The sequence below is a fragment of the Fistularia commersonii genome, chromosome 6 (genome assembly GCF_037954325.1).
Source record: "Fistularia commersonii isolate RoL2024-O1a breed Wild chromosome 6, RoL_Fcom_v1.0, whole genome shotgun sequence".
NCBI lineage: Eukaryota > Metazoa > Chordata > Actinopteri > Syngnathiformes > Fistulariidae > Fistularia > Fistularia commersonii.
In genome coordinates, this window is record NC_141289.1 from 9,533,028 (window position 1) to 9,546,705 (window position 13,678).

Below are 13,678 nucleotides of genomic sequence, written 5' to 3' on the forward strand. Positions count from 1 at the left end.
ATGGTGAAGCTCATTAAGAGCTGCTTTTATTTTCATGCATGGAACAGGGGGAACCCAGGTTGTTTTTTTTTTTTACTGCTAACGGTTGTGTTGAGGGTGCAGGTTAGTGTCACGCCTCACTCGCAAAGGAATGTGGCGTTCTGCCGGCCAGTCTCTGCTACACGCAACAATATTTCTTTCTTCTTTATTGAAGCGCCTTTATCTTATGGGACATTTTGGACTAGTGGACCAAACATGACCTTTCTCTGACATACACTGTGCAAAATGTAAATTTGTATTGTGAAAACAAAAACCATAAATTTCAGTCGCCACAGATCAGAACCCAAGTGCTGAAAACCAGAGTGACAAACTTGAGCTTCGGTTCCATGTCTCACCATCCCGTCTGACAACTTTACGTAGGGAAACCACCTCCCACACTTTTATCTCACCTCGGCAACAAAAAGAAATGTTTACTGCAAGATGAGCTGCACAAGGGAAAGCTGGTATTTGAGTTTAGCACAAAGCAGTGTGCACTTCTGCCTGCGGCCATGACGGTAAGAAACTATTTTGCCCAACTTGTAAAATGCTCAATTATAATGAGGTTATTAGAACAATGTAACGAGGGCAATTTAAGCTTGTTTCATGTAGGAGAACTTTCAGCGATCCAGAAACCCCTGTGATCGGATGAGAATGGTTTTAAGCAAAGTTGTGTGCTTATCCTAACAGGGTTCCTTTGAGAAAGCAGCAGCGGAGGCGATGATATTAAAACAAACCCCCAACAATGAAGAAATGAGCGCTCTCTATGGTTTCTATAAACAAGCCACATTCGGGGACATTAACACAGGTGAGCTAAATTATTACTCGAATACATAATTTCTCTCGAACAGGTGCTGAAAAGCAGAATGTAGTGAAGGTTACTCTGGAAGACTCCCCAGTCGGGCGTGGTGAAAGGGGAAAAAATGAAGTCAGACGAGTTGTCATGATCTGCCCGGGCCGACCGATAAGTATTGGCGACTACATGTCTGCACAGCCCACGAGCAGCTGAAATAGAGATTTGCGTGTGCACGGGGAAAAATAGTCGGGATATATGTTAGACGTATGGAAAACCGAAGAAACAAACGGAGTCAATAATAGGTTGCTCTCGGGATTCTAAATTTTAGAAGATGATTTTAATTCAAAAGTCATAAAAGTGGGGAAACCAAGGGCATTCTTTCTCAGCGGCAACAGTTAGACTGAGGGTGCACCGCCCTGTTACGACAACTAACATTGCAGGTTAGTCACACATCAAGTGCAACATTGTACAGCTCTTAAACAATAGAGTTCTCTAATACAGAACCACGAAAACAGTCATCATAACTCCCAAAGGATTCTGGGGTTCCCCTGGCCAGTCTCCCCACCACACGCTACTATATGTAGTACTTGCATACAACCTCTCAGTACGGTATAGACCAAAACTGCTGCTGTGTGAAATGTATCCTCGAATGTTACATGTATTTATTTATTTTAATGCATTTTACGCCCACAGTTCGTCCCGGGATATTTGACCTCAAAGGAAGAGGAAAATGGGACGCGTGGAACGCAAAGAAAGGTAAGCAAAGTCGCGAGGGCGAGACATTCACGTTCACAAAACCCCCTTGAAAACAGATTGTTTCTGCTCTCGACCCAACAGGTCTGCCCAGGGAGGAAGCAAAGGCCTCCTATATTGACATGGTGGAAAAACTAAAGGAAAAATATGGAATTTGAACATCCCACAAAATCTTTTTTTTTTCCCCACGTATCTGACTATCATTTGGAAGATGAACTTAACGACTGGATGTATGTATGTATGTATACGCAGTACTTAGGAAGTCAACATTTGAAATGCTTTAAAAATAAATAAGAGCACCGCTTACACTTGAAAGTGTCAACGTGAACTGTTTGGAGTCTTGTTTCTTGTCAGATTTGATTCAATAGAAAATACTTTTTATAGACAGGACCGGTTGCGTGTAAATGTTTGGAGTGATTTTAAAAGAATATATTTTTAAGTTGATAATTTGCTCGACGTCTCTGCTCTCAATCAGGAGTGAAAGGAGATGGGCTGAGAGCGTCGGTCACAGGACTGCAACTGGCAAGATGTTCACTCAGCAGTGAACTTTTTTTTTTTTTTGAATGATAATTTAGAATTTTTTGCAACATCTACTCCCACAAGAGTCCCCTTGAGCTAATGTATCATACGTTTTATTTACCATTCTCATGTCCTGATGACTCAGTTTCCTCACAGGCACTTGTCGCTAATGGGATCCTTGTTTATTCTGTGATCAGGGCAGTGATAAGAAGTTCAGTGTAATGTCAACATCCCCCCCCCATGAAAATCTTTCAAAACATAATGTCCAACTGTTCAGAAAATGTGCTGCGAAAATAAAATCGGCTGATTAGCATTTAGTTTTGAACAGACATATGCAGTGGTGCTCAGCAGTTTACTTTGGTTTCTTTGATCGTGCCGTGAAAGATGCAGTGAATAAGGCCATGTTAGATGTTCCATCTCCAGTTATATGTCCAGCGTGTCGGCAGGGAGTGAGGTGCCACTCAGGCCGCCCGAAGGGGAGCAGGGCAGCAGGGAGACCTGTGTGTGAGGGGACGTGCTCTGACTGATAGAGCACCGGTGTGGCCTGGGCTTGCTTGGGAGGTTCTGGGTCAACCGCCATCTCCTCCACCGCCTCTGAATCTCATGCTGCACCTGAAACGGAATTGACTAGGGTAATGCAAAACACCTTTGAATCAGAAGATCTCGGCATCCCTTACCTCTCCATTCATGAATGAGTAGAGAACAGCAACCACGAAGCCCTTGGAGATATTAGAAAAAAGGTGTCGATGACTGTTTATGTCTTTTCGATAATATTTTTTTTCAGGATTCTTCCCTCCCCATGCTGCCTATTCACCTGCGTGGATGACAAAGCCAGTTCAGCAAAGGTCCATATCTTGAACACCAAGCTGCTGACTTCGACCGGTAAGAAAACAAACAGGATGTACTGAAGACCGAACAGGGCCACCAGGAAAAACGTGGATTTGATCAGGCGCCTGGTAAGAGAAACATGATCCCTTCATTAATATTCATAACAGACTTTCCGCTCTCATATTTGAATGCTTTGCAAAACCTCATACTAATAGAACTTTAAAATTTTTACTCGGGGCCAACAGAATCCAAACGGCTTTCCCTGTCCCCTCCCATACAGAATAATTAGCACGCTCCATAATACACAGTATTTATTTTCAGTATTTCAGTATTTATTTAATACACAGTATTTATTAACTATTTCTGTCATCTGTTATTTATATTTAAAATATGAGTTGAATGAAAGTACATGCTTACTTGTACTGGCTGAATTCATTCCTCTGTGCGTCTGGCATTCTGAGTTTGCTCACCAGTATCTTCAAGATGCCCATGAAAAAGATAAGATTCATCTGCAATGACGACATGGATGTTTTAAAAATAATCCGATTTTAAAATCAAAAAAGGAATAAAATAACACACGGAGTATTTACGAATATGGTCAGCAGAACTGGCACTCGTAGTATCCACCAAACCCACTCGTGCCTCCTGGTTTCCCAGCAGCTTCAGGGAGGGGGGAGAGCAAAAAGCCCTTTAAAATTAGTTTATAGCCTCCTAAGTGCATGAATGAGCGGGGGATCCTCACCCTTCATCTTCATAGAAATACTTTGCACACCCCCAGGAGATGATAACTATCAGCGGTAAACCTGCCCGGCGAACGAAAGTCATAAGTTTGACATGATCAAAATTTGTCGTGTTCAGATAGGTGGGTGTGACTGGTGATTTCTGTCCAGCAGCCTCCGTACCCCAGCTGAGGATGATGTACCAGGTCAGGTATTTCCTCAGGGAGAAGAAGGAGCGGCTCACCAGCGTAAAGAGGAAGTGACCCTCCACCAGCAGCCAGCTGTAGTTCACCAGAATGGAGTAGTTTGAAAACATCAGCGCCACTTTACAAGCCACCTGCACCGTAAAGTAAATACACAGATGACATGTTGGTGTATTATTTAAAGTGTGCACACCCACGCACGTCAGAAATTCTTGACAGTGTGAACTCCCTAATCTCTCAGTTGCAGTATCTCAACCCAATTTCTGTTTATTCTACTACATGTTATAACAGACATTTTTCTAATCAACTTAAATTATCAGATCATTTATATTTAAATCAGTTGGTTTCCTGAACTAACTCTAATCAAAATACATTGGGATCAGGTTTCTCTTTTTCCTCAAACTGTGATTTTAAAGGGGGGGGATCACTCCAAAGAATGCTACATTTTTGTCAAGCTTGAGAGTAGTCGGTAAGAACCTGCGGTTTCAAGTTGCACCAGCTGATGGTTGCTTGTTCACTGCAATTGCTTGGTAAAAAAGAAAAGCACCGTCAGATGTGGAATTGAATTCAAAATTAACAGAACTATGTCAAATATAGCACCCCAATCAAGAGATGCTAAGCAACAAATCCTAGCCACCATTTCTCATTCCTGGGAAGGGTATGGAAGATGATGGTGAGTTCAGCCTTGTGGTCTGCTTTTGAGACAGTGGCACTGAAGAAAAGACAGGAGATAGAGATGAAGATGTTGTGGAGATAAAGTCAGACTCAGATGGTTTGGACATGGACGGCGGAGGGATGGTGAGGATCTGGATAGAATGTTGCGGTTGGAACTGCCAGGCAGGAGGTCAAGAGGAAGACCGGAGAGGAGGTTTACTGATGGAGTGGAAAAGGACAGGAAGTTAGAGGATGCAGATGAGAGGGTTAGATGGAGATATATGATTGGCTGTGGCGAACCCTGGAAGAATCTCTTTCTTACTGGTTTTAGGACAAGAACGAAAGAGCTATGCTTTCATGCTGCAGCTGCATGTAAATGGGTGTGAGCAGTACAGGTACCGGATAATAGTCACAGTGGTAGAACTCCTCGTTGGTAAACAGCAAAGAGTCTCTGACAAAGATGAACATGGCTCTCAGGATGAAAGAGATGAAGAGCTGGATGTGAATGTAGTTCCTGGTGCAGTGCAGCTTCCTGAGGAAAATATAAACAGTCGCCATTTTAATTTATCCTGTCGTCAGGGGTCCGTCCAAACAAAGATCCGAGTTGTGACCCAGACCAGGCAATAGAGAGAATTAAATGACAACATTTGGTCTCTGAGGGGCGCAGGGGCAAAAGGGAGATGAGGCGAGTCCCAGTCCCAAATTGCATTACACACTTGAAATAAAAAGTAGAACATGCTAACCTGCAGGCACTTCTCATTTATGTGGGTGTCTTGGAGAGTGTGAATGGGGTCAGAGAGAGGGTACTGCCGAAAATCGCATTTCAGTGTAATGCTATTATGTTTATTAGAAATATCAAAAGATTTAATGCTTTCAAAATGAGGCTTTTTATGTGCAGCCGAACTAACAATGAAGTCAAATGAAGGAGACGCTTGCCTGGGAATTTATCGGTATCTTTTTGGCTGTGAGATTTGCAGATCTTGGAGAAATATATTTAAGATATTCAAAATATTACCGTTTATGCAGTGGGGAAAAACAAAGGGAAAGGAACGTGTGCATCACAAAACGTGTCTTACCTAAACAGGCAGAAGATGGTGATTGCAATGGTGAGAGAGACGAGGGAGAGCGTGTAACCGGCTGTGTACATCATTTTCACAAGGGAGAAATACAAATGGGAATCTGACGACTGAACAAGAAAGACAGAACAATTCAACTTTTTTTTTTTACCTGAAAAACACAAAGAAATAATTTAAATCTGTAGAACTTCAAGTATTGTAGTAGCTAGTGTGGGAATGTATTTTATGTTCATATACAGGCTTTTCTTCAATCCATAACAGATGAGTTAAAAGCAATCAAGGCCTTCATATTAAATGAATAAACTGAAATCTATAATATTTAATACATCGATTATCAAAAATTTGGATAACTTCAATCTTCTCCGTCTGTTTACAGAGCCAAAATCATTTGTTTCCTCTTTTAATACCGAACACAGTCAAATGCATTTGGCTTAATGCAACAGTTGCTTAAGGCTTAATGTAGCTTAATGCGACAGTGGGAACAGTTGTGGTTTAAACCAACATTTATTACTTATTAAATAAGTGAATGAATAAACAACTGTTTCGAGGGAACCACCGCTCTCATAGCAGGAGAAGCCAGCTGTTCAACTCCCAGTATAATCACAATTTCAAGATTTATTTCAGTTTGTTTATTGGCATTAGCATTTTGCAACTGCCTCAGCAGACTACAAACAGTTTATTGAAAATCATCTAATCTGGAATAAGTTGTCTATCTGTAAAGCGTCACAAACACACACACACACACACACACACACATATACATATATATATATATATATATATATATATTTGAAGGACTTAAAAGCATACGCACGATGAATGCGGCACTAGCCCTCAATGATTAAGTGCGGTTATTGACTCACCAAGTATCATAATAGGTTCTTAGGCCTCATCATCTTTTACTATGCATAAATATACCAGTAAGTAGCGACAGATATTAGGCTTCATTGTGGTCTAACTCATCTATTATCATATAATACAGAAAATCTCTTTAAGATTTCTGAATTCATTTTATGAATCTGCTAATCAATATTGTTATTTTCTTTGGCTGTTTAGGAAACTATGAGTTAAAGCAATTAGTTTGCATGGATATTGTGAAAATAAATAAAAGTGTTTGTAAAATGCTGCGAAAAAGGTACGCAAGGAAATCATGTGACCTATGAACCTGCGTATATAAATACTGTGATAATTACTTATACCAAAAATGTCCGGATATTCTTTTATATGTTATCAAAACAGGGATACTAAATATTGCGACATTGATTTCAAAAACCTCAGAATTGTGCAAGTAGTGTTAATCACACACTGCACTCAATTTGTGTCCTGTGTCATTCCACAAAGTTGACAGAGCACTGACCTCTGCAAGAAAGTGGAGTGTCTCATTAGACGTGTAACCACACGCATCTTCATGTGGGATGAGCAGGTCTGTCCAGCCGCTGGCAGTGCAATTACGAGACACCGTACCTGGAACAAGAATATAATGATGGGTCAGTCCCTGCCCTCTGAGTGTGTTCTTCTATTATTCTGATTCAGCTTGAGATGCAAAGCCGTGCTGCAGTAAACCCTTTGTGCATCATATGACTGATTATGAAATCTCTTACCTAGATGTCCAAGCATAAACCTAGCACTCAAGGATGCTACCTGGTGCCTTTATGTGTGCAAACATTTTTATAGGTGGGGACAGAGAGAGAGAAGGAGAAGCGGGGGGGCATTCCGTTTCTTTCTGGCAAATAATTAACTAGTGTAATGTGGTATGAATAATAGGTGTCCTGTGTGTGTGTTACGGGGGATGGTGTGGCGTGATGCCGAGAGTCCCACCTTCTGCACTGAAGACCTCCGGGCAAGGTTGGAAAACAGTTTCACCGAGAGAAGCAGGAGGCCAACAGTTCAGGTCATCCCACATCCCCTTGCAGTGTACAACCGTGTTGTTTTCTTGTGATACACACACACACACACACACACACACTATAAAGTCTGCATCTCAGAGACATTGTGACATATTTGCAAACACAAATGGACTGCTTTAACATGATGCTGATGTTCCAAGAGCAATTCTTAGTCTTCTAAGAGTGCATCCGTCATGTTACCACTAGGTGTCAGTGAAACATTGGTGCAAGTTTCAACGTTACCACCAAAGATGGATGGGCTCTTCCTTCTTCCTCTCCTTTTGGCTTTTCTCTTCAGGGGTCGCCACTTTCTCCATCTAACCCTATTCTCTATATCCTCTTCTCTCACACCAACTACCTTCATATCCTCTCTCACTATGTCCAGGGATCCCCAGGAGGATTTATTCACTCTGGCTGTTCATTCATCCCTAAATATGTTTATATCATGTTTTTAGTATCATGTGACAAGTGGTAAAGTAAACTTCTGACTCACCTGTTGCTTTTGGTGATTTATAATGTTGTAAATCTGTCATGCACTTCTCCCTCAGAAGATGAAAGTGAAGATGACATCCAAATGACCATTTTGCCTGTAACCAACATAAAACACATACAGCTTTTACTAATAGTGCTATTAATATTGATAATATTAATATTAATATTTTGTGTGAAAAGACTTGGAAGTTTCAAAGTTACCTGTGGAATGAGAAGCACTCCGAAAAGCACAGCTTTCTTCATGTTGTTAATATCCTCTTTACAGGATCCTCAGGTACCTCAATCAGATCCCCCAAAATCATATAGTATGAAGCCTGTAAGCAAACATCTTGCAGTGCACCCTGAAAGGCCACTCAGGTGGTGGGTAATTGCGTGCTGCTCCTCTGATAATTCATGCTTTGCTTTTGATATTAACCCGTTCGCAGTGCGTACATCCTTTAATGGATGTCAAAATAAAATTACTATGTACTGGCAAGATTCGTTAACTACTCTGCTCGGATCACATTGGTATTAGAGTGAGCTACTATGTTTTTATCTATCTGATTTTTACTCGATATTCAAAAATCAGCCAATAAATCACAGTATATGTTTTTCTGGGCTTTTACGCTAAAGAGACGAATACTAGCTTCCGGTTATATTTTTGTATTTTGACTGAGGCACTCGCAATGGTCGCATCCTATTGGTCCGCGCTACGGTTGTCCCGCCTCTTTAAAAAAAATGGGTCACCATGGTAACCACATTTGTTGCTGGCGTGGGCCGGGAGAAAAATAAACAGAACCGAAAGAAAAGTCTTTATTCGCCAACGGGAGAGAAACAGAGTATCGATCACGCTGACAGTTAACCGTTTTTCCTAAACCCCACCCCAGAGAAGCTCATGAAACGGTAATATCGGTGAAGTTAAGAAGTCAGTTTTGGGGTTTTGTTGTAAATTGTTTCCAGAGAAGGGGTCGCTGTGATGTCACAAAGGGGATGGTCGCCATCTGTGAAGTTGTTGCATTAATGCTAAATATGAATCGCTGCTCCTCTGGTCGCTAGTTCATCGGTAAGACTCAATTTTCTCTTATTTTCATGGATACCCACTGGTATTTTGAGACAAGCAATCAAATTCTTTTTGTGTCATGTATATCACTTTTTTTTTTATTTTTTAATTCAGTATACTCGCATAAATACTTCACTGATAGTGAGGAATGTAATATCCCCATTGTGTGTACTTTATGGATTCTCATCAACAGTGTGACATTAAGTTTTACAAGTGCTGGAATTTAATTTGCTTTTAAAAACCTGCCGTCCACTTGCTTTCACTGCCTGATTAAATTTCACAGATTCAACCAGCATTATTATCCCACTAACTTAGCTGTCCCCTTGGTATGTCCTCCAGCCATCTGTCATTTTTTAAAACTTTTTATTTATCTCTCCTCCCAAGACACTGGAGCTGTGGCACAGCTGGGATGGAGGTGGCTGTCTGTGCCCCGCCGAAACTCAGAAAGGGGACTCCTCTGCCCCTGAGGCCGCTGGTGGAGGACACCAGGAGCAAAGCCAACATCCCAAACCATCTCCTGGAGTCAAGTGCATATCAATTATTTCCCCTGCCTCAGGCCTCTTGTTACAGCTTTACTCACATTCAACAATTGCATTTTCCCTTTTGGCAATTTGCATGATCTTAATTTAACTGCAGATTGTAGCTCACTGTTGAGAAATTTAAAACAAACACTGCCTTAATTTTTTCTCACTTTACCTCCTTTTATGATAGAGCTATTTGTTGAGCAAGAGCAGCAATGTATTTTTTTCCAAATTCTTATAGAACCCAAGCAATGTGGTATAAATGGTTTAAAGGAGGCTCTTGATTCCCAGTTTGATTCCCAACTTTTCCTATTTGCCTTTTGAAGTGTCCTTGGGCAAGTCACTGAACCCCACCAGTTGTGGCTGGTTAGCGCCTTGCATGGAAGCTCTACTGTCATTAATGTATTAATGTAATTGTGCAAATTGGTTAAAAACTGTAAGGTTATGAAAGCGGTATACGAGTTTAGACCACTCAATTATTCATTATCTACCGCGTATCCTGCACTTTGGCTGCACTTTTGGGCTGTGACAGGAAACCAGAGAACTGAAGGAAACTCACGCTGACAGAGGGAGAACATGCAAACTCCATAACCATATCTTTAGGTCGTCCCAACTGTATATCATTCTTATTCTTTAAGGGGGCGTATATCCAGAAGACCCCAAAACCAAATTTTAGAACATTTTGGACATGGTCTTAAATCCAATAATGCTCATACATTCTGGTGCTCAGGGGTCAAGCACACCCTCAGCTGATATCAAGAATATTCATGCAAGTGAAATATTTCCCAGGAATGCCTCAAGTGAATTCATTCAAATTTGGAACAAGCATAAAATTTTTCTGACCATGGGTCAAGGTCGCTGCTACCTTACAGTCGTTCTCATTTGCACAGACTTGAGAATCGTCTGATTCGAATTTTCTAGTTAGAGGTCGTTACATTAAACATTGCATTGATTATACATTGTGGATGTCTGAATGAGTGAATGAATGGCAATATTCCTCTTTAGGTGGCCCTGTGATTGATCTGGGGGGAACCCCCAATGATAAGCGTTATAGATAATGAATAAATTAGATCATTGCATATCTCACATGTCATTTGTTGACCTTACTTTGATATTATAATTTTCCTTCGTGGCCTTTAATACATGAATCTGGACTGGCATGGTATTATATTAACATATATATATATATATATATATAATTTTTTTCCTTCTCTTTCCATTTTTAATGTGCCGCAGAAATCTATGTCAAACTTAAAAGCAACAGCCTTATCGAAGTGGAGCCATCGGAGCTTCACTTCAGCAGGTTTGAGCTTGGGAAGCATTACCTGAAGAGCCTGGTGAGAAAATGAACACATTGTAAAATATCCACGTTGCAGTATTTTTGCATTATTCCACCAACACTGGGTGTATGGTTTAATCTCAGAAAGAAAAAAAATAGAAGTCTAAATTCTCAGTTGTCAAAGCAGACCTTTAGGTGGAGAAGTGGGTAGTGATTTAATCCATCAATGTCCTTCTTCCTACCAGAAACTAATCAACATCACGTCTGAAGCCTTGAATATTCACATCATCCCCACCCAAACCCGCTACTTCCAAACAACATATACAAAAAAGGTTAATAATTTTTTTTTATATATGGACATACACCATATGGCCAAAAGTATTCGCTAACCTGTCTTGACTCACATGTGAACTTAATTGACATCCCATTCCTAATAGGGTTCAGTATGACGTCATTACACCCTTTGCAGCTTAACAGCTTCAACTCCTCTGGGAAGGCGGTCCAAAAAGTTCAGGAGTGTGTTTATGGGAATTCTTGACCATTCTTCCAGAGGCACATTTGGAAGTCACACACAGATGTTGGACGAGAAGGCCTGGCTCTCATTTTCCATTCAAATTCATTCTAAAGACTAAAGACTAGAGTTCCTTTCGCAGGAACTAAGGTGCCAAACCCAGCTCCTGAAAAACAACCCCACACCATAATCCCCCTCCACCAAACTTCACACCTGGCAGAATGCAGTCAGAAAAGTACTGTTGTCCTGGCAACCGCCAAACCCAGACTCGTCCATCAGATTTCCAGATAGAGAAGCGCCATTCATCAGTCCAGTGAACATGTCACAACTGCTCTAGAGTCCTACCACGACGTGCTTTATGCCACTGCGTCCAACGGTTTGCATTGCACTTGGTGATGTGAAGGTCTATGAAGGTGTCTGTGCACCGTTCTTGAGCTAATCTGAAGGTCACATGAAGTTTGGATTTGTTGCACAGGTATCATCCTATCACAGTTCCACGCTGAAATTCTTTGAGCTCCTTAAAGCGACCTATTCTTTCACAAATGTTTGTAAAAAAAAAACAACACAGTCTGGATACCTCAGTGCTTGATTTTATACCCCTGTGGCCATGGAAGTGATTGGAACACCTCATTCCAATTATTTGGATGGGCGAGCGAATACTTTTGGCCATATAGTGTATGTTTAAGATCCCTTTCTATATTGAGAACATTTTTTTTTTCACCTGACGACTCCAACCTTGTCCTTTTTGATTCCTCTCAAGGACCGACTCATCCCCGGCCTGGCTTACACTGTGAAGATCCAGTTTTCCCCTGACGAGTGGCGGTATTTCTACGACTGCGTTCGGGTTCACTGCCAGGTTATGATGCAACTTTTTTTTTTCTTTTTATGGCTCTGCCCTGGTTTTCCCAGCGCCGTGTTATTGGTCACCGGCTTTGCACTTTGAAGCAGACAATTCGTCAGTCCGGTAAACAAACAAACAAGCAGTTAAAAGCTCTTTTTATCTCCTCTCATGAAACTTTTCCATGCTAGCTCAGTTTTAACTGTGTTCTTCTCTGTCCAATCTACATACTTGGTCTCTCAGGGAGAGGAGAACCTTTTAATCCCTGTCCATGCCTACCCCATCATTGATGACCTGCATTTCCCTTTGCACGTCGACCTACCCCCTGTTAAACTTGGACACAGGTGTGTGTACAGGATGTATGTTGGGATTTTATAAGTGCGCTCTTTTTTTTTGTTCATTTTTTTGTATTTATCCATTCAACCAGCCATGCTTCAATTCACTTGCCGCTCTATAATCTACATATAAAGCGGTTGTGTTTGTTTTCCACCCTCTGCAGTGTTAGCCACAGCATTCCTCTTAAATGCAGCTGTCCCGTTGAGTTTGAATTCCAAGTGGATGTCCTCGAGCCCCATGACACCTTCTCCATTTGTCCGCTCAAAGGTGCGCGCAAGTAATTAATTCGATAATTGTCAAAATGTTTTTTTAATTGCGCCACACAGGATTTATTTACTTTTATCTGTTTTGCAAAAATGTAAAAAGCAACCATTTAACCCATCAGATCATTGTTTAGAATGCAGCCCATCTGGGCAGCAGAAGACCTGTGTTTTCTCTGAATGTACTCTGGTTTTGTTCTGTTTATTTTATAAGTCACTGCAGTGGAAGCCTGAGGAGCTTTTATTATCTGGAAAGGATCATAACACAACATCAGATCCAGCACTGGGGACCTCAAAAGTTCCAACTAAATTTAGTTTCCACAATTCCTCTTATGACTGTGCTTTTGTTCATAGTCCTCATTACGCAATAAACCCTGACACATTACAGCACCTGTGACTCACAGTATATTACCGGTCACTTGCAGAGCAACCATAAAAAGACATAACTCAACATTAAGTTATTTTTGATTTACAAATAGTCACATCTTTGCATCCCTCAACCTGGGGGAGGCCATGTGTTGGTATTAAAATTCAGTGAGCTACACTGGGGCGCAAGTGTACATGCACTGTCCAAAAAGGAGGTCCAAAAACCTGCAGGACGTTCATTGGAGGCCCTTATTTTCCCAGAATTATGAATGAGAGAATGAATAGTTATACAGGTATATATGACATGTGATGGTTGTTTGTCTCTGTGATGTGTAAATTAGGGTATGAATGGTTATATATTTCTATATGAGGCAGCGCGATCAACTGGTGACCAGTTCAGGGTGAGCGCCGCCTCTTGCCCAATGGCAGCTGGGATAGGATCCAGTGCAGGATAAGTGATATCGACAATGGATGGATGAATTCATTATTATTTATCATTATTGTATACAGGACCTTTATATCAGGCAACGTTGCATCGGAGTGTAAAGGCCAATCATTTCTCCAAGATACTTTTTCTTTTTTGGCTC

The 13,678-nt window shown here is 41.1% G+C and overlaps 3 protein-coding genes across 4 annotated transcripts in view; 2 read left to right on the top strand and 1 right to left on the bottom strand.

Annotated features, from left to right (window-relative positions):
* Positions 1-403: 403 nt before the first annotated feature.
* Positions 404-2,966, top strand: LOC147233342 (acyl-CoA-binding protein-like). Of its 2 annotated transcripts, XR_015106270.1 has the most exons (5): positions 404-533; positions 706-823; positions 1,505-1,567; positions 1,649-1,794; positions 2,868-2,966. XR_015106270.1 is itself a non-coding variant. In XM_086148040.1 (4 exons), exons 1-4 carry the CDS (start codon positions 528-530, stop codon positions 1,720-1,722), a joined length of 261 nt encoding a protein of 86 aa, XP_086004166.1. In that variant the 5' UTR covers positions 404-527; the 3' UTR covers positions 1,723-1,892. The 2 variants fall into 2 exon arrangements, 1 of the variants encoding a protein (XP_086004166.1); XM_086148040.1 differs by lacking the exon at positions 2,868-2,966 and having other exon boundaries at positions 1,649-1,892.
* Positions 2,324-8,321, bottom strand: sctr (secretin receptor). Its single transcript, XM_086148039.1, has 13 exons — positions 8,143-8,321; positions 7,943-8,036; positions 7,382-7,495; positions 6,921-7,027; positions 5,564-5,673; positions 4,887-5,019; positions 3,814-3,967; positions 3,654-3,714; positions 3,502-3,571; positions 3,329-3,420; positions 2,898-3,036; positions 2,761-2,802; positions 2,324-2,695 (listed from the first exon to the last, which is right to left on the bottom strand). Exons 1-13 carry the CDS (start codon positions 8,182-8,184, stop codon positions 2,507-2,509), a joined length of 1,347 nt encoding a protein of 448 aa, XP_086004165.1. The 5' UTR covers positions 8,185-8,321; the 3' UTR covers positions 2,324-2,506.
* Positions 3,846-13,678, top strand: part of cfap221 (cilia and flagella associated protein 221) — a 28,050-nt gene continuing 18,217 nt past the window's right edge. The window contains exons 1-10 of the mRNA XM_086148033.1: positions 3,846-3,979; positions 7,328-7,454; positions 8,207-8,301; positions 8,881-8,983; positions 9,365-9,507; positions 10,738-10,838; positions 11,026-11,112; positions 12,052-12,147; positions 12,373-12,473; positions 12,629-12,732. Coding sequence (XP_086004159.1) covers positions 9,390-9,507; positions 10,738-10,838; positions 11,026-11,112; positions 12,052-12,147; positions 12,373-12,473; positions 12,629-12,732 — 607 coding nt within the window. The 5' untranslated portion in view covers positions 3,846-3,979; positions 7,328-7,454; positions 8,207-8,301; positions 8,881-8,983; positions 9,365-9,389. The remainder of the gene's footprint in view (positions 3,980-7,327; positions 7,455-8,206; positions 8,302-8,880; positions 8,984-9,364; positions 9,508-10,737; positions 10,839-11,025; positions 11,113-12,051; positions 12,148-12,372; positions 12,474-12,628; positions 12,733-13,678) is intronic.

Bases quoted from the DNA above. Each gene is read 5' to 3' on its own strand.
- sctr (XM_086148039.1), bottom strand. From the start codon at position 8,184: ATGAAGAAAGCTGTGCTTTTCGGAGTGCTTCTCATTCCACAG. The intron at 3,572-3,653 runs GTGAGGATCCCC...CCCTCCCTGAAG, and splicing joins TATTTCTATGAAGATGAAGG to CTGCTGGGAAACCAGGAGGC. The intron at 3,037-3,328 runs GTAAGCATGTAC...TTCTCTTACCAG, and splicing joins AATGAATTCAGCCAGTACAA to GCGCCTGATCAAATCCACGT.
- LOC147233342 (XM_086148040.1), top strand. The intron at 824-1,504 runs GTGAGCTAAATT...TTACGCCCACAG, and splicing joins ATTCGGGGACATTAACACAG to TTCGTCCCGGGATATTTGAC. The intron at 1,568-1,648 runs GTAAGCAAAGTC...TCGACCCAACAG, and splicing joins CGCGTGGAACGCAAAGAAAG to GTCTGCCCAGGGAGGAAGCA.